Genomic DNA, 19,367 nt, shown 5'->3' with positions numbered 1-19,367 from the left:
GTAAAGCAGCCAGAGACACACGAGTGATAAGCTATTCACTCCATATTGACAACAAGTGTTACATTTAATGAGGCAATCACTTGGAGGGGATGTTAAGAATTGACTCTACTGTGTTCGTTTCAGCAGCACATATACTAAAATTGGAAAAATACAGAAATTATTCTGTATTTTTCCAATTTTAGTATATTCTGCGCAAGGATGACATGCAAATTCGTGAAGTGTTCCATATTTTTTGGAATACCATTTGACCCAGCTATCCCCTCTCCTTGGTCTATACCCAAAGGACTTAAAAAAAGTGTACTACAGGAACACAGCCACATCAATGTTTATAGCAGCACAATTCACAATAGCTAAACTGTGGATCCAATCTAGATGCCCTTCAGAAGATGAATGGATAAAAAAAAATGTGGCATATATACACAATGGAATATTACTCAGCAATAAAAGAGATTAAAATCATGGCATTTTCAGGTAAATGGATGGTGTTGGAGAAGATAATGCTAAGTGAAGTTAGCCAATCCCAAAAAAACAAATGCCAAATGTTTTCTCTGATATAAGGAGTCTGATTCATAGTGGAGTAGGGAGGGGGAGCAGGGGGGTAGGAGGGGAAAGGAGGGAGCAGGGAGTTAGAAATGATGGTGGAATGTGATGAACATCATTATCCAAAGTACATGTATAAAGACACAAATTGGTGTGAATATACTTTATATTCAACCAGAGAGATGAAAAAATGTGCTCTATAAGTTTAATATGAATCGTAATGCATTCCACTAATATATAAAATATATTTTTTATTTATTTTATATATATATATATGTATATATAAAATAAATAAAAATAAAAGAATTGACTCTACTGTTGAGATTATGGCTGTAACTCTTAACTATATAATCCGAAATAAAGTCCTGACTAGAAAAAAAGATCCAGATTCTGAGAACTGAAATCCAATCGAATCAGAATTAAAGTTCTCATTTAGAAAGTAACTCAGAGTTCAGATGAAATTGCAATTGCTAGACTCTTACCTGCTGATTAGAGGGGTTAACAATTGCTGTGAGTAAATAGTGTCCAAGTGGATCAAATCTCACCAGACTGGAATCACAGAAGAAAGAAATAAAGACATACATAGAGAGATTATGTTAACTGAGAAGAGAAACTATCTTCTAATTCACAACAATTGTGGGATTACCTAGGTATACACTTCATGCTTTCAAAATATTAAGAGACTTAAACAGTAAGGCTAAATATTTCTTGCCAAAGTAAAGGAATGCATATTACAAAAATAACAATTTCACTTCTGAAAAACACCTAGGTTTGCATCTGAGAAGGCAGCATCATTAAGTATACATCTGTTCATATCTAAGAGCCCACTTCATAGTGAAGCACAGAATGCTCCTGTTTTCTACCGAAGGTTCAGTTCCTCCCTTATATAGCAGCTACACTGGCAAGAAGTATGTGCTCTTGTGGCAATGAACAGTACCAGTATCAAGTAACATAGTTGAAACCAGAAAATCAGAACATATCCAACTACAATAGCAAAAGGATCAAAAGAAAACAATATATCAAAAAAGTAGGATTTTCTGTTTTATTTCTATGTCTTTTTTTTTTTTTTCTCCTTTTTCTTTTTGCAGTGCTGGGAATTGAATACAGGGCCTTATGCATGCTAGGCAAGCACTCTGCTACTGAGCTACATCTTTGGCCTACCATGTGTAGGTTTTGTTTTTGTTTTTTTAGTTGTAGATGGACACAATACATTTATTTTTATTTATTTATTTTTATGTGGTGCTGAGGATAGAACCCTGTGCCTCACACATGCCAGGCGAGTGCTCTACCACTAATCCACAATCTCAGTCTCCCATGAGTGTTTTTGATCCTGAAGGCTCAATAAATAACACTTAGCAAATTGAAATCTCTATTGTCCAGTTCCACAGACAACAAAGGGTGAGAAATCCCCCACCAAGCTATCTAAAAGACCACCCAAATCTCTTTCAGGTTCCCCTGAGGAGAACAATATCAAAAATAGCTTTGAATCTAAAAATAGTTTCTAATGACCCTGGGTCTACAAAGACCAGAAAATGAAGCTAATAAAATTATGATGGCTAGAATGAAAAAAATGAACTGCTTCCTAGCTGTTTAACCAGCTGTTTAAAAGCAGGAACAACGCTGGCATGGTGGTGCACATCTGTAATCCCAGCTACTTTGGTGACTGAGGTAAGAGGATAACAAATTTGGGGCTAATCTCAGCAACTGAATGAGATCCTGTTTCAAAATAAACATTTTAAAAAGGGCTGGAAATATAGCTCAGAGATACAGCATTCACAAGCCCCAGTCAGGTTCAATCCCCAGTACCACTAAAAAAATAAATAATAAAAATAGTAGAAGGAGCTATGGGGATAATAACCTGCCTTGAATAGAGATAACAATTGCCCTAAGCAGGGATAACAACCTGTCTCCCAAAGTGTAAATGTATTCTGCCCTGTCAATCCTGTGCCAGACATTGCACTCACCGGACCCGTTCCATCTCACTAGCTGTTTTCACCACAGCAAAGGGCTCCCGTCGGCTCCAATCCCAGAAGTGGATCTCGTTGGCAGTAGCGATCAGCAGGAGCTGAGCCGTAGGGTGGAAAGCCAGGGAGGCAATGGCATTGTTGCTATCTGTGAACCAGCTTTCACTACCACCCTGCAAATGAACCAAGCCCAAATATTTTCAGATTATATACTGCTAATAGACTGGGAAGTTAATTTAAAGATCAGTCCATGTGGGGCTGGGGTATAACACTTGCCCAGCATGTGCAAGGCAATGGGATCAACCCCTAGTACTGCCAAAAGAAAAAAACAAATGAGCAACCCATTTAAGATAAAATGATTACTTAATAGGACAGACTTTAAATATGTCCTTCATACAATAATGTTTAAGATCAGTGATCTGACAGTGACACTAATGTATCAAATAATACTGTCAGGTTAGTTCTTCAAGTTGTTTGCAATCTATAAGCAACAAGAGTTCCCCCCAGTTCCTGTTTCTGAAGCCCAAAAAAACTCTAGTGAGGTGCATGACATGGTACAGAACAACCAACCCACTGGCCAGTCAACAGGACAAGGAACATCCTGCTTTGAAAATCATGATCCAAATACAGTACAATCCTGCTCTTAGCTCTAAGGCATTAGAAATCCAGCATGAACACATCTAAAAACCTTCTATTCTATCTCACAGTATGCAGGTAGAAGGATAGATAATCTAATTGTTTTTCATCTCAGAATGGAAAACTATGAATTAGATTGCCTATCCATTAAGTGGGAAATGATTACACACACTCAGATGAAGTCCTTAAGACCATGGCTAGCTCTTCCAGACTTAAGAACCCAATGGCAAATAAGAATACCAAAGAAAAGGGCAGCCTAAGAAAATACTTACATGTAAATCCCAAATCCTAACCTCCCCATCTAGGCAGCCAGAAGCAATAAGGCCTGAGATGGTAGGATGAAAAGTAACACACCATGGAGTGCGGCGGTGTCCAATCAGAGAATGAACACACTTGCCAGTCTTCACCTCCGTAATATAGATATTATGGTTCACGTGGGTGGAGGCCAAGAGAGTCCTAGGGAATCAAAGAGTAGGAATGAAATTAAGAAGCATGTAGGAGGATAATAAACTTTTTCAGTTTTGGGCAACAGAGAAAATTGACACTATTCCCATCCCAGCGTGAAAGAAACTAAGACTTGTGCATTAGGCAGCATATCTATGTACAACAGAAACAATCTAATCTTTAAAAGCTTTGGTTTTTCCACACTGTCCCCAAGTGACACTTATTATCTCATAAAATATTTTTTGCCTGCTGATAAGGCCATCATGCCACTGGTGTCCAATATCACCCAGGCAAAGGATTTGTTACTGAGAAACTTTCCAAGTTTTAATGTTCACAATCTCCTTTAATATTCCCATTATTTTTCTGGTTAGCACTGCTCATCTACTTTCTTTTCTTTTATGTTAAGCTGGCGAAGTTCCACTTACACAGAAAACCTCTAAGGATTAACTCGGAAGATCAAGCTAGCCCAAACATACAAAAAGTAATGCTATCACAAATCTTAAAGTGAAATGACAGATAAGGACTAGGTACCTGTCCGGGCTGAAGGCCAGTAAGAAAGTAGAGCGTGGACTATCAGGAAGTTCTACTCTCTAGGAGACAAAAAAAAAAAAAAAATTAAAATATTTATAAACTATGGCTTAACCTATCTCAAAAGCACATGGACCATTCTATATTAGAATTCATTATAAGTATAGGTTAAAAAAAAAGCTGGAGACAATAGTCAAGTTACAAACTGAGAGAAATAAGTCTAAATTACCATCAGAAAAAATGTCTAAACAACGATATTTCTAGTCTTTAAATTCTTTCAAAATTTGTAAACTATCTCCCCAAATCATATATTCCAATTGTTCCATACAAGATAAATTATATTTCAATTCTCTATCATTAAACCATTCTAAGGTCCCATTCTACTGTCATCCCTACAAATCTACGTCAAAAATAACTGTTTGCCTACCTTGCCCTCCCATTTCATCCACCGGGTTTTATCTTCCACCAACTCCTGCAGAAGCCGCTGAGCTCCCATGGCCCGAGTGCCCCGTTCCCGGCCCCAGAGTATCCGGACAGCATTCTTCTCTGGGACAACCTTCATGGTGCTCAGTAGCCACTGTCACACCAGGTGCAAGAAACAAAGGAGCAAGTAATGGCTCCACACACTGAAGCAGCTAAAATGAGTCCATTCAGGTGCTTGTCAGTTGTCCTCATGGAAATCTAAGGAATGGAGAATAATATCAAAGAACATCCATCCTGCAATTAGGGAAGTTTCCCACTACAAATACAATCCTAGCTCAAAGGGAAAAATATTCCTTTCCTATTTAATCATACCTTCCCCCAAAAGAACTTCTCCCCAGAATTTTTCTTTTATCCTGTCCTATTCTCCATATCATTACTTTATATCTAAAGAACAGGTCATTCTCTAAAATAGCTAATCCGTAATTTTTCTTTCATCATGCAGGGAAAAACTTTTGCTCCTAAAAAAAGGCCTAAAACCCAGCTTTTAAAAAGAAAAAAAAAAAATCACTGAGCATGGTAGTACATACCCATAACCCCAGCAACTCAGGAGGCTGAGGTACAGGGATCACAAGTTCGATTCCAGCCTCAGCAACTTAGAAAAACCCTGACTCAAAATAAAAGATAAAAAGGGTTGGGGATATAGTTTAATGGTAAAGCATCCCTAGTCTCAAACTCCAGGACCAAAAAAGAAAAATAAAAGTAATAATTATGTATTATAAATTGTCAAACAATATTTGGTTCCTTACATTTCACAACTGGCTGCAATCTAAAAAGTAAACAACCAGATGCATACAAATACAAACAGAAAGCCGATGAAGTGGCACAAGCCTGTTATTTGGAAGGTGAGGCAGGAAAGAAGGGCAAGTTCAAAGCACCAGCAACTTATCACCTGTCTCAAAATTAAAAGAACTGGGGCCGACCGTTTGTGAACACCTATAATCCCAGCGGTTCAGGAGGTGGAGGCACCATGATCATGAATTCAAAGCTAGCCTCAGCCAAAGCGGGGCTAACTAACTAACTCAGTGAGACCCTGTCTTGGCTTATTGGTACAACACCCCCCGAATTCAATCCCCAGCACCAAAATATAAATGAATGAATGAATGAATGAATGAATGAATAAATAAATAAATGGACTGCGGGTGAAGCTCAATGTTTAGGGGCCCCTGGCTCAATCCCCAGTACCTAATAATGATAGTGATGATGATAAAAGAAAGTAAGTAATGGGCTAGGGATGTGGCTCAAGCGGTAACTCGATCGCCTGGCATGCACGGGGCGCTGGGTTCAATCCTCAACACCACAAAAAAATAAAAAATAAAAGATGTTGTGTCCACCAAAAACTAAAAAATAAATATTAAAAAATTCTCTCTCTCTTTAAAGAAAAAAAAGAAGAAAGTAGTAATTTCAGGCTGGGATTGTGGCTCAGTGGTACAGTGCTTACCTAGCATGCGTGAGACGCTGGGTTTGATACCCAGCACCACATACATACATACATACATACATGCACACATAAATAAATAAATTGATTATAGTAATAGTAGTAGTCATATTCCACAGTAAGAAGACTCCCAAGTTCCTAGCCCTCTACAGCACACAGTTCCCTAGAAAGTGCCAAGGGAACAAACTTTAGACTCTATCCTCAGGATATCCCCCCATCATTCTTTGTTTTGTGCTGGGGATTAAACCCAGGCCCTCTCCTATGCTAAGCACGCACTCTACCACTGAGCCACACCTCTAGCCCTTCATCAATCATTACTAAATAATATAAATATGCACATAATAAAAATATCAAAGAGCTGCAGGCTAACCTCCTATATAGTATAAGAATAAATTATCAAAGGAAATAATCTTGGTGACCCTGACAACTCACAAATTAGGACAAAAATTCTACATGTAAACCTAACCCAAGTTGCCCTTTGATCAAACTGCTACATAAGTGAATAATTACTAACCAGACAGGTGCCACCTTAATGGTCCACTGAGTCTGTAACTTTTTTTTTTAACCTAATATAGAGACATTCAGAAGACACACTTTGAAGATTCTTTATTCTAATAGTGCAATATAAAAGTACTTTCAAGAAATACATCTAAGCCATTTATAATTTTACAGTGAATGGTGAAAACAGTAGCAGTCCAATTAAAAAAAAAAACTAACCCTGACCTTCTGACCTCCTGAAACTCAAGAGGAAGAAGAAAATATAGGTCATGAGCATTCATGATTCAGAAACTGTGATGTAACCTTAAGTTCCTAAAGGAATCAGAAGGAAGAGGAAAGAGCAGCTATAAATATCAATATCGAGACAACTAAAAAACTAAAGTTCAGGATTATCAAAGAGCATGTCTTACCAATTTCCAGGGACCTAAACACACCAAAAGTTCAAAGGAGAGAAAGTCTGCCTAATTAGAACTGAGAGGGACTAAAACAATTGCATTTTTTTTTTTTAATGAAGACAGCTATTTGCTTTTGCTTTAAAAGGGCAAGGAACTTGTCTGATATGCTCAAATAGTTACCTGAGAAGAGATTTTACTGCATTCCCTATAAAACAAAAGGAGCTAAATCAAACTGAAGTCAGAAAGGCCTGTGGCTAAGGAAGAAATTCCAGTCAAGGGTGTTTTTCGTTTCTCTTTTTTGAAAGGAAGAAAGAAGTTTCCCAATCTGTCCCTTAAAGTAAAAGTAGACTTAGACAAAGGGTGCCAAGAATAGTCTGTGATGTCACTAGAGTCCCCAAATCAATTTTCAATCACTAAAGGCATTGTGTACATAGAAGCAAAAGGATGACTGGAATATCTACAAAAGATAAATGCCCAGTTTCTTCCCCATTTCCAAACACACACCACCACCCAATAACATGAACGGACCCTGACAAATTTTTCTCTGCTTAATTATAAGACATACTTATTATTTATTCACTAGTCATAAAAATCACCTAGAGTATGCTACAACACAGTGGAAACTAAGTTTATTCACGTTCCCCTTGCAATTTGATCATTTGCTGGCTTATTACTCCACTCTCTAGCTATATGACCTTGGATAAGTTACTTAACCTATTTTTTTTCTCTTTCCTTTTTTTTTTTTTAAGTTGTAAATGGACACAATATCTCTTTATGTATTCATTTTTATGTGGTTCTGAGGATTGAACCCAGTGCCTCACAGGTATGAGGGAAGCACTCTACCACTGAGCTACAGCCCCAGATCCTACTTAACCTCTTGGATACTTAGTTTCTTCCTCTCTAAAACCAGAATTGCAATATCTATTTCACAGACTTGTGGTAAGGCTCCAAAAAGATCAGAGATATAGAAGTGTTAACATCATTACTGCTACTGTTGTCATTATAACTGAATCCTCTTCAGGGTTCATTAAGGATTCCCTCACCAAATAGTAGCAACTAAAACCAGAGACCAGAATGACACAAGTTGCCCCAAAGTAGCAGATTTTGTTTTTCCTCTGGTACTAAGGATTGAACCCAAAGGCCACTCATCTGCATTCTCATTCCTTTTAATTTTGAGACAGGATCTCACTAAATTGCCAAAGATGGCCTCAAACTTGAGGTTCTTCTGCCTCAGCCTCCTGAGTCACAGGGATTATAGGTGTGTACCACTGAGCAGAGAAGTAGCAGATTTTTGGGGGGATGGAGGGCGGGTGTTACTGGTTATTGAGCTCAAGGGTACTCAGGACCACTGAGCCACATCCCCAGCCCTATATTGTATTTTATTTAGAGACAGGGTCTCACTGAGTTGCTTAGGCCTTTCCTAAATTGCTAAGGCTGGATTTGAACTCCCAATTCTCCTGCCTCAGCCTCCTGAGCTGCTGGGATTACAGACATAAACCACCAGCAGAAGTAGCAGATTTTACAAACAAAGTAAAAAGTATGGGGTGGGGTGGGGGGAATAAAATACCTTTGTCTGGCAACAGTAATTAAATGTGATTTGGGATACCGCTACATAGGTAAACTAAAAACCCCAAGGCTGAGGTATAGCTCAATAGTAGAGTATATGCTTAGCATATAGAAAAACTCTAGATTAGAGCCCAGCAACAAGAACAAAAACACCAAAACAAACAGCTTAAGGCTGTATTTGCAAACTAATAATTCAGATCCTAAACTTTCCTTTGAAAAACCTCTGGGAACAGTAATTCAGTAAACTATAAGACCTACAAGGTTTTGTTAAAATGGAGTCCAATGCTCTCATTTATTTGAGTAACTGCATCTCTCCTCTACTTCATATCTATGAAGGCAAAGTCTAAGGATCAAATCAGCTACACACACAGAAATTAGACAAGGATTTAATTCTTAAAAAAAAAAATGGGGCAGTGTGGTGGAGATCAGTGGTAATGTGTAATTATCATGTACAAGGCCTGGGTTCAATCCCTAGAAGCGGGGGGAAAAATTTTTTTTAACATACTAAATATAAAATTGCAATCCTCCTGACTCAGGCTCCTAAATCACTGAGATTACAGGAGTGTTTGCTTTTATTAATAAAATCTTCCAATAGGGCACTGCAGGATACTTCAAATGACACTGTACAGAACCCCAAGTCCAAAATCTAAGTACCACCAACCATAATGCATCTTCACACAGCCTTGGCCTGACTCTTAAGAACAGACAGAACTTACAAAAGGACACAGAATTTTGGGCCACGCATCACAAATCAGAACTGTAAACAAATAACACATTCTGAAGACAAACACACCCAGAAACAGAAAAACTCCAACTATTACACAAGCTGTTTTTCTACTAATGTATAGACCACTAAAGCATATTTTAGTATATGCCAACACACTGTGGTTAAATCTAGATGGAGAAGTTAAAAGTAGTGTTTATTTTATTTTTCTTATTCATAATTTCTAAATTAGAGATAGTATAGTAAGTATAGTCATACATATGAACCTGATAATAAGATCGGCTGATCAAATTGCAGCTCAGGGTAGGGATGGAAGTGAGTGATAGAGTAATTGCCTACCATGTACAATGTCCTGGGCTGGGTCCCCAGCACCTAAAATCAAACAAACAAAAAGCCTTTTTTTTTTTTTTTTTTTTTGTGTGTGTGTGTGTTTCATTTTTGTTTGTTTGTTTTGTTTTAACAGTCATTTAACCTCCCTGAACCTTAGCTTCCTCATCCATAAAATATGACTGCTGATAGCATGTACATTAGGCTTACCCTGAGGATTAATTAAAAGATTTACCATGTGAACCAGGCATGGTGACACACACCTATAATCTCAGCTTATTGGGGGGCTGAGACAGAAGGATCACAATGTCTAGGTCAACCTCTACAATTTAGCCAGACCTTGTCTCAAAATATAAAAAAGGGCAGGGGATGTGTCTCAGTGGTTAATCAGAATCAAATCAGTTACATACTAACATATATTCTATAATACACACCTGTGGGTTCAATCCCCAGCACCAAAAATAAAAATAAATTCACTCATCTGGAATCCTCATAAATCAGTCAGTCAGCAGTAGATTCAAAATTCAAACAGTTTGGTTGCAGAGTCTAAATACATACTTATCTTACTACAGAAAGATAAAATCTCCAACTGTCTCTCTTAATATTTCATGTACAAGGCCCACATGTATGGGGGCCTCAATCATGTTCCAATGGATCAACTGAAAGGTGGCTTTCTATTTTTGATGTTCATTTCCTCAGAGGAGGTCAAGACCACTATCCAATGCTATGGTACACACCAGTAATCCCAAAGATTCAGAAGCAAGTTAGTAACTGAGCAATGTAGTAAAACCCTGGTTGAAAATTAAAAAATTAAAAAGGCTGTGGATGTGGTTCAGTGTAGAGCATCACAGGGCTCAATCCCTAGTACAGTAATAAAAAATAAATAAAAGTAGACTGCTAAACAATAAATAAAGGAATGATGCTGAGGAAAAATGAAAATCATTCTTTCACTCTCTCCTTTCTAACAATATATTTACATAGCTTTTAAGAGACAAAAAGGACTTCAAGTCCTCTGACACAAAATAACTCTGAAATCAATGAAGTACAAGAATATATACATCATAAAATTCAGCTACTCTGTATTCACTCCTTCAAAAAAAAATAAGAAAAATTACCTATCAGGATATAGAGACAGATGCCATAGTAAATATACTTTTGTCTGGCACCTGGAATAAGCCATTCATTTCAAAAAATAAAATCAACCGAAAATGTAATTGCAGAGTCTATCAAATCTGTGTATATCTTTTTGTCAAACATGAAACACAGAGTATAGATCAGAGGTAGAGTGCTTCCCTGGCCTCAGGGTAAAGCCCTGAGAATCTGTCCCCAACACCACACACACACACACACACACACACACACACACACACACGTTATATAAACATGAAAAACATAAGTATACTATGAACAGAAAAAAGGAAGTTTTCAGCAATACTCTCATGCCATCTTTTTTCCACCCACATGAAAGACACATATGACTAGTGACTCTTGCAATTGGACCCAAAAAAGGATTCTCTTTAACTACCCTCAGTTTATCTGTCTGTGAATTCTACCCAAAATGGTCCCCACAAACTCCTTATGAATGTTAAAAACATGTTCTACCAACAAGCAAGACCCCCCCCCCAATTCTTGCTCTTATGCTGTCCTACACCTATAAAGAACGAAGAACAACAGGATACAGTGGGGCACTCTTATAATCCAAGTAACTCAGGAGGCTAAGGCAGAAGGATCACAAATTCAAGGTCAACCTCAGCAACTTAGTGAGCAAGACCCTATCTCAGAATATTAAAAAAAAAAAAAAAAGGCTTGATGAAAAAGCACCCCTGGGTTCAAACCCAGTACCAAAAATAAATAAATAAAAATAGAAGTGAGAACCTATTCTTCCTTCCTTGAATATGAGCTGAACTTTTATCTTGCTTTGACTACAGAATGCAGCAAAGGAATGATATGCTAAAGAAATGCAGGATGCCCTGGAGAGAAAAACCACAGAGAAAGGTCCTGGATATTAAGACACCACAGGGAAAGAGGGAGGCCACAAGGAAGACTGTCAAGGTCTGACACAAATGGACCTTCTAGCCCAGCCCAATCACCAGCTGAAAAGCAAACAAATGATTGATCCTCAACTGATGCCACATAGGACAGAAAAACATCCAGACCAGCCCTATCTGAATCCTAATCCACAGAATTTTGAAAAATAATCATCACTATTATTTTTGGCCACAAATTTTGAAGTAATTTGTGTACAGCAATATAGAACTAAAACATCACCTAATATCCAGTGCTGATAAATTATTAAGAATTTTCTACCGAAAATCTACTATCATGTGCCTGAGGTGGCTCATACCTATAATCCCACCTGCTCAAGAGGGTAAGGCAAGAAGACCACAAGTTTGAGCCTCAGCAACTTGGAGAGACCCTGTCTCAAAATTTAGAAAAATAAAACAAAAAGGACTGGGGATATAGCACAGTGATAGAATGCCTCCTGGATTTAATCCTTAGTACCATTAAAAAGAAAAAGAAAAAAAAAAAAACCTTCTCAATGCTCTGAAATGTATCAAAAATATAAAAATTAAATAAATTTAGGTAACTACAGGTATCTCAAAATTATTTTTGATTTTGTCACATTTGAAATCCCTTGTTAAAACTCTTTTCTTTCTTACTAAACTGTAAACTCTACGAGGACAAAACAATCTCTGCAGTAGTCCCAATACCTAACATAGTGCCTAGCATAGAACAGACTGAATATGTGTATATATTTATATTCAAAGTTATGGGGGGGGGGGAAGGAGAGTGAAAAGAAATTCTCAAAAACAGCAACATTGAGGGAAAAATGTGGTCAGTTATGGGATGATACAAATAGATTCAAGGTCATAAATTCAGTTTCTACCAAATACCTTTAAAAAAGAGAAAAATCTGTACCATTACCAACTTATTCTCTACCATCATTATACACCTATTAGACTTTGTCATTAATCACATGAGAGCCAGGCAACAGAGTATAAAAGAATAAATCCATCAACTCCCATTACCATAAGAAGGAAACATTAAATATATTTAACACTCACACACATACATTCACATACAGACCTCAAAGATGGACAGGTACTTTGGTGCACTCAAGTAACCTTAGTAACTCAGAAGGCTGATGCAAGAGGGTTGCAAGTTCAAGGCCAGCCTCAGCAACTTGGTGAGGCCCTAAGCAACATAGCAAGACCCTATCTCAAAAAATAAAAAAAGGCTAGGGATGTGGATCAATGGTTAACTGCCTCTGAGTTCAAATCTCGGGTACAAAAAGAGAAAAAAAGATGGCAGCAACACTTTTAATATCCTTGTATTTGAAACACAGTATATTTAGAAAAGAGAGGCAATAGATAGTCTGAGAACACAAACTTGAGAATGTTTGATATAAACTTGAAGGCTGGGGTTGTGGCTCAGTGGTAGAGCGCTCATCTAGCACATGGGAGGCCCTGGGTTCAATCCTCAGCACCGCATAAAATATAAATAAATAAAGGTATTGCGGCCAACTATAACAAAAAAATAAATATTTTTATAAAAATTTCAAACCTGAGAATGCTGAATATAAAAATGTCATCCTAATTTATTCCCTGAAAAAGTTGATCCTGCAATGGGCAAAGTAGGAGGGGTAGGTCAATACAACACCAATGTGATTTAATGGGTAAAGATAAGATTAAGAGGTAAGAAGAAGCCTTGATGGCTGATTTTTTTTTGGGGGGGGGGGTACCAGGGATTGAACTCAGGGGCACACGACCACTGAGCCACATCCTCAGCCCTTTTTTGTATTTTATTTAGAGACAGGGTCTCAATGAATTGCTTAGCACCTCGCCATTGCTGTGGCTGGTTTTGAACTTGCAATCCTCCCACCCCATCCTCCCAAATCACTGGGATTATTAGAAGTGTGCATCCCCACTTGTGAGTATGAAGTTCTTAAGAAAGTCTCAAGTTTGGGTCTTAAGGGTTTCTGTTTTTCTTATGGTTTCCAGTTTTAATCACACTTTGTTTTGAGCATAAGCTTTTCTGTGTTTCATGCATTAGGTGGCATCATTGTGAGTTACTTTAGGAAGCTCTAGTAACCAATCTAGCCGAAAACCTGGTGCTTCACCCCACCCCACCGCGCCAGTCAAAGCTGCCTGGCATGGTAGCAACTCTTATAATCCCAGCAACTCAGGAGGCTGAGGCAAAAAAATGCCATGTTCAAGGCCATCCTCTCCAACTTAGTAAAATCCTAACTCAAAATTAAAAAAAAAAATTAAGTGGACTGGATTTTTTTAGATATATTTTTTATAACTTTATTTACTTATTTGTTTATTTATTTATTTAATGTGATGCTGAGGCGCAAACCCAGTGCCTCACCCATGCTAGGCGAGTGCTCTACCACTGAGCTACAGCCCCAGCACCTCAAAATAAAAAAAATTTTTTTAAAGGGAGCTGAGGATATAGCTCAGTGGGTAGAGTGCTTGCCTCCTATGCACAAGGCCTTGGGTTCAATACCCAGCACCACAAAAACAAAACAACAACAACAAAAAAATTTTTTAAAGAATTTTAAAAGGACTAGGGATGTTGCTCAGTGGTAAAGCACTCCTGGGCTCAATTTTCAACACAAAAAGAAAAGAAAGAAACTAAAGCCCCGTGCCCCATTATAAACAGTTAATAGAACCTGGATCTCAAGTAACAACATTTATGTTCAGAATTACAAACACTCCAATGTAACTGTTCTGCATCCAAAAACTCACACTAACAGGTAATGCTGAACCAATTACCTGGTAGAGAAGTTGCCAACCTAAACACACCAAAATGATAAACAAGCAACGTAACCTATTTCTGTTCTCAAATTCACCTTCTCCCCCAGTGATTTTTATATACAAACTCATTATAAGGCAGACCTCTGTAGGAATATCACAAATAGGCTAACAACTTCATAAAACACTTTGTAGATACATAATAATTCTAATTGCTGTTATTAGAATAAAGCTGGGGGTGGGGGGTGAAGCACCAGGATTTCAGCTAGACTGCTTACTAGAGCTTCCTAAAGTAACTCACAGTGATGCCGCCTAATGCCTGAAACACAGAAACGCTTATGCTCAAAACAAAGTGTGATCAAAACTCTAAATAGAAAACCATAAGACCCAAACTTGAGACTGACAATTTTCTTTACTCCCACTTACCTCAGAATGAAAAAGAAAAAAGAAATGAAGTTTTATCTGGAAATTATTCTGGGGAAAACAGTGCAATGAAAACACAAATCTCCTAAAAACTCAAGGAAGAACAAAGAGGAAGTCAGTGAACCAAAAAAGAAATTAAAGTAAACTTTTTGACCTGGAGCTATCTATAAAGAATCAATAAGACCAGGAAGTCTATCCTTAAGAAATCAAAAATAGCAAGAGATTTTTCTATTTGCAAGCAAAGAAAAAAATAGTAGCTTTTGATGGAAGAATTTCACAGCGATATAAACAACTTAACCCCAGAAATGGGGACTGAAACCAGCTGCCTCAGACAAACAGGCCTAATGACTTTGGCAACAACATATTCTCATCTACCAACAATATTAGGAGGCTGAAGTAGAGCTAATTTCAAATCATGAAGGATCACATCTTTCTGTCTTCTGCATAATTTTTGGCAAAGAGTATCTCTTCCCTGGAGCACCACATTGCCCCCAATTCTTCTTAGAAATCCCTGGAGCTACAGCAACAATATTATAAAAAGCTTGACACCAGGCATGCCTGTAATCCCACTGACTCCAGAGGCTGAGTCAGGAGGATCACAAGTTCAAGGCTAGCCTCAGCAACTTGGCCAGACTCTGTCTCAAAAAAATAAAAGAGCCAGGTGTGGTGGCACACACCAGTAATCCCAGGGACTCAGGAGTCTGAGGCAGGAGGATCATAAATTCAAGCCCAGCTTCAGCAATTTAGCAAGGCCAAAAGCAATTTAGTGGGACCCTGTCTCAAAATTCAAAATGAGCAGGACCTGGTGGCGCATGCCCATAATCCTAATGGCTGAGGAAGGAGGATCATAAGTTCCAAACCAGCTTCAGCAACGACAAGGCAGTAAGCAACTCAGTGAGACCCTATCTCTAAATGAAACACAAAATAGGGATGGAGATGTGACTCAATGGTCACATGCCCCTGAGTTCAATCCCTGGCACCCAAAAAAAAAAAAAAAAAAAAATTAAAAATGGAAAGGGGTAGGAATGTGGTTCAGTAGTTAAGTTCCCCTGGGTTTAATTCCTGGTACCAAAAATAAATACATAAATAAAATAAAAAGGGCTGGGGATACCATGGTAAAGCTCCCCTGGGTTAGATCCTCAGCACCAACTAAAAAACAACAACAAAAAACTTGACAACATAAACCTAGACTAGGCAGCCTCACCAAACTTCAGGACAGATGGGATTACTCACTGGCCAAATAAGAAAAACAAAGTTTAGAAGAGGTTAAGAAATCCAACTAGGTTCACTGGATGAGTCAGTAATCAAGGCAGGATTTGAATACAGTTTTGCCTTCAGATCATCTCAGAGCTTGATTCCTAGTCCTTGGCACAATACAGTGTTCAGTGTCTCCAGTCCTAAGAGTCAGCCCAGGTCAGGATCTTGGCTGACTATAACAGGGAAAGGAAAAATTTCCCTCAAGGATTCAGGAAAAAGAGAAGTCAAATTTTTAAATGCAGAATTATGCTAAAAGGTTCACATGCCCCTCTACTCTGCCAATCACATTTCTCAGCCAGTCAAAATAAAACACTGAATTTAAGAACCTAGATTCCAATTCCCCAACTTTCCACATAAGAATACTAAAAAAATAAAAAATAATAAAAACACTCAGGGGCTGGGGTTGTGGCTCAGTGGTAGAGCACTTGCCTGACATGTGTGAGGCACTGAGTTCTATCCTCAGCACCACATATAAATAAATGTAAAAAATCAAAGTTCGGGCTGGGGATGTGGCTCAAGTGGTAGCTCACCCGCCTGGCATGTATGGGTCACTGTGTTGGATCCTCAGCACCACAAAAAAAAAAAAAAAAAAAAAAAGTAAAATAAAGATATTGTGTCCACCTAAAACTAAAAAATAAATATTAAAAAAAAAAGGTTCACTAACAACTACATACATATATGTACGTATATATGTATGTGTGTGTACGAATATATATATATACACACACATACACACACACATTTATTTATTTATTAAAAAAAATTCAGGAGGGGAACTATACAAAACACAAGAGTAATGACAGCCAGCCAATGAATGTTTATTGAGTACATATTATGAACTCAAATTGTTCTAGGCACTGAGAGAATAACAAAATTCCTGCCCTCAGAAGCTTATGTGACCACTCATCTATAACAATAAATTATAATAAATATTGCTACATTGCTATATAACAATAAATATTAACAATACTTTCAAATATTTATACATGCTAGGAAGGAAAATGAAAATACAAAAAAAGTCAACCTAGGGTGAGCAGAAAAAGTCTCTCTGACATATCTGAGTTGAAACATCCTGTCTCAAGATGGGGACATAGTTTAGCAGTAGATTGCTTGCTGAGCATGTGGAAGCCCCTGGGATTGAACCCAGGTTCAGAGAACCCAAAAGTCCTTTTTAACACCCTCCCTTAGTAACTAGCCAAAGGAACTCAAAATCCTCTGTGATGTTCTAGAGGAGATACACTTGCTGGATGACAAAGGCCCCACTCAGACTGCAGCCTCAAGGCCACATTCCCACCCCACAAAAACCCTCCCATCCCTTGATCTAAAAGGGCAGAGCTTTGAGAATTAGACCCTTTATTATTTTTTTAATATTTGTTTTAGTTGTAGGTGGACACAATAAATTTTATTTTATTTTTTTAATGTGGTGCTGAGAATCGAACCCAGTGCCTCATGCATGCCAGTGCCTCATGCTCTACCGCTGAGCCTGAGCCCCAGCCCCAGCCCCAGCCCCCCCTTTACCTTCTTTTGACCTGGCCATAAATAAACCTGATTCCTTCCTACCAACATTCCTCTCCCAAATACTGGTACTCATACTGGAGCAGTAGGCAACCAGGACATTTGGTTCCAGTGACACTATTACTTTGATGCTAATGAAAAACATAGAAATCAAGGTAAATAAGTTAAGTGCACCAAGAATATAGAGAATGAACACTCCAAAAAGGAACTACTTTTTGCCTTTAATTTAATTATTTTAATTGGAAAAAGTAACACCTACCACATGACCCAACAATTGCACTCAGAAGATTCATCTCAGAAAAATGAAAACTAATGTTCACACAAAAACTTAGATACAATGCTGGTACATCCCCATAATCCTGGTGACTCCAGAGATTTAGGCAGGAGGATTGCAAATTCCAGACCAGCTTCAGCAACTTAGACCCTGTCTCAAAAAATTATCAATGGCTGGGGATATAGCTCAGTGATAAAGCACCCCTGGATTCCATCTCCCAAAACAAACAACAAAACCTCAAAATAGAATCACAATAAACACATATTACCCTGTTGCCTACTTTTTTTATTTATTTTTTCTTCCTTTATTGGTACTGGGAATTGAGCCCAGGAGGGCTTTAACACTGAGCTATATCCTCAGCGCTTTTTATTATTTATTTTGACACAGAGACTTATTATGTTGCTAAGGGTGGCCTGGAACTTTTGATCCTCCTGCCTCAGCCTCCAGAGCCACTGGGATCACATGTGTGTGCCCCTGTGCTCAGCTCCTTTTTCAGATAATTATAACTAAATCAAAGCTTCAAAAAAATTTTTTTAACCTTTTCTAAGCACCAGACGAGAGGCTAGTACAGGATTCTTTCAGGCTGGAGCAAACCTAGCAAATGTTTACCAAGCTGATGTAGGACAGCTGAGTCAGTCAGAAAAAGAGTGTGTGCAACATGGAAGTAGCACTGTAAAGAGATCTGCAAAAATGGTAGGTCTCCCGAAGGAGCCCATCCCCACTCCGTGCCATAGAACTAGCCTGTAGAACCACAAAGGAATTAATCTTAAATGATTTCAGCATTAAATTACAAGCGGGGTCTGGAGATGTAGCAGTTTCATGGTAGAGCGCTTTCGTAACATATGCAGGGCCCTTGCCAAAAAAAAAAAAAAAAAATCCTAAGAGGGCACTTTACCCCAGATTTTTTTTATTTTGGGACAGGGTCTCACTAACTTGTGGAGGCTTACCTCAAACTTGGGATTCTTCTGCTTTAGCCTTTGGCATCTCTGAGATTACATGTAGTGTTACCCTTATGGAAGTACAATATTATAGTTAAAAATCAATCTATCGGGCTAGGGTTGTGGCTCAGTGGTAGAGCACTTGCATAGCACAGGTGAGGCCCTGGGTTGGATCCTCAACACCACATAAAAATAAAGAAAGATATTGTGTCCAACTACAACTAAAAAATAAATATTAAAAAAAAAAAATCAATCTATCCTCCCAAAAGCAAATCTCTCACATTAGGTTCCTTACAATTATTCTAGTTTCAATTCTGCTGATAGTTTAAGTTTATAAATAACAAATTTCCCCTCTTGATTCCAGGGCATGAGGTTCCCAAGATCCTTTTACACAAAACACTGCTCTAGACATACTCAATAAGTATGCACATAGGCCTACCAGTCAAGTCAGCATAAACTCCCTTCCCCAAAAACAATGCTGTAATTTTTTGAAACTCTGGCAATGAAAATTCTTTAACTTTTTTGGTTATATCATGGATATGCTAGAATTAAATGTGACTTAGATATCATTTAAACACAAAATCTTGAAATCACTTGCCTAATAATTACAAGACTAACTAAGGACAGCTCTGAGACAAAAAAAAAAGAAAAAGAAAAAAGAAA

The 19,367-nt window shown here is 38.0% G+C and overlaps 1 protein-coding gene and 1 pseudogene across 12 annotated transcripts in view; one reads left to right on the top strand and one right to left on the bottom strand.

The window, feature by feature from the left end:
* The window catches only part of Ambra1 (autophagy and beclin 1 regulator 1), a 179,414-nt gene that overhangs the window by 138,490 nt on the left and 21,557 nt on the right, over positions 1 to 19,367 (bottom strand). For all 12 annotated transcript variants that reach the window (XM_078046113.1, XM_040284424.2, XM_078046110.1 and 9 more), the window contains 5 exons: positions 4,540 to 4,793; positions 4,116 to 4,174; positions 3,413 to 3,596; positions 2,505 to 2,677; positions 1,023 to 1,089 (listed from right to left, as the gene is read on the bottom strand). In XM_078046113.1, the coding sequence (XP_077902239.1) occupies positions 1,023 to 1,089; positions 2,505 to 2,677; positions 3,413 to 3,596; positions 4,116 to 4,174; positions 4,540 to 4,674 (618 nt within the window). In that variant the 5' untranslated portion in view covers positions 4,675 to 4,793. The remainder of the gene's footprint in view (positions 1 to 1,022; positions 1,090 to 2,504; positions 2,678 to 3,412; positions 3,597 to 4,115; positions 4,175 to 4,539; positions 4,794 to 19,367) is intronic.
* Positions 111 to 233, top strand: LOC120890245 (U6 spliceosomal RNA; annotated as a pseudogene).

Source organism: Ictidomys tridecemlineatus, chromosome 4 (assembly GCF_052094955.1).
Source record: "Ictidomys tridecemlineatus isolate mIctTri1 chromosome 4, mIctTri1.hap1, whole genome shotgun sequence".
Lineage (NCBI taxonomy): Eukaryota > Metazoa > Chordata > Mammalia > Rodentia > Sciuridae > Ictidomys > Ictidomys tridecemlineatus.
The sequence above is the reverse complement of the archived record's forward strand: the minus strand, read 5'-3'. Positions and strand labels throughout refer to the sequence as shown.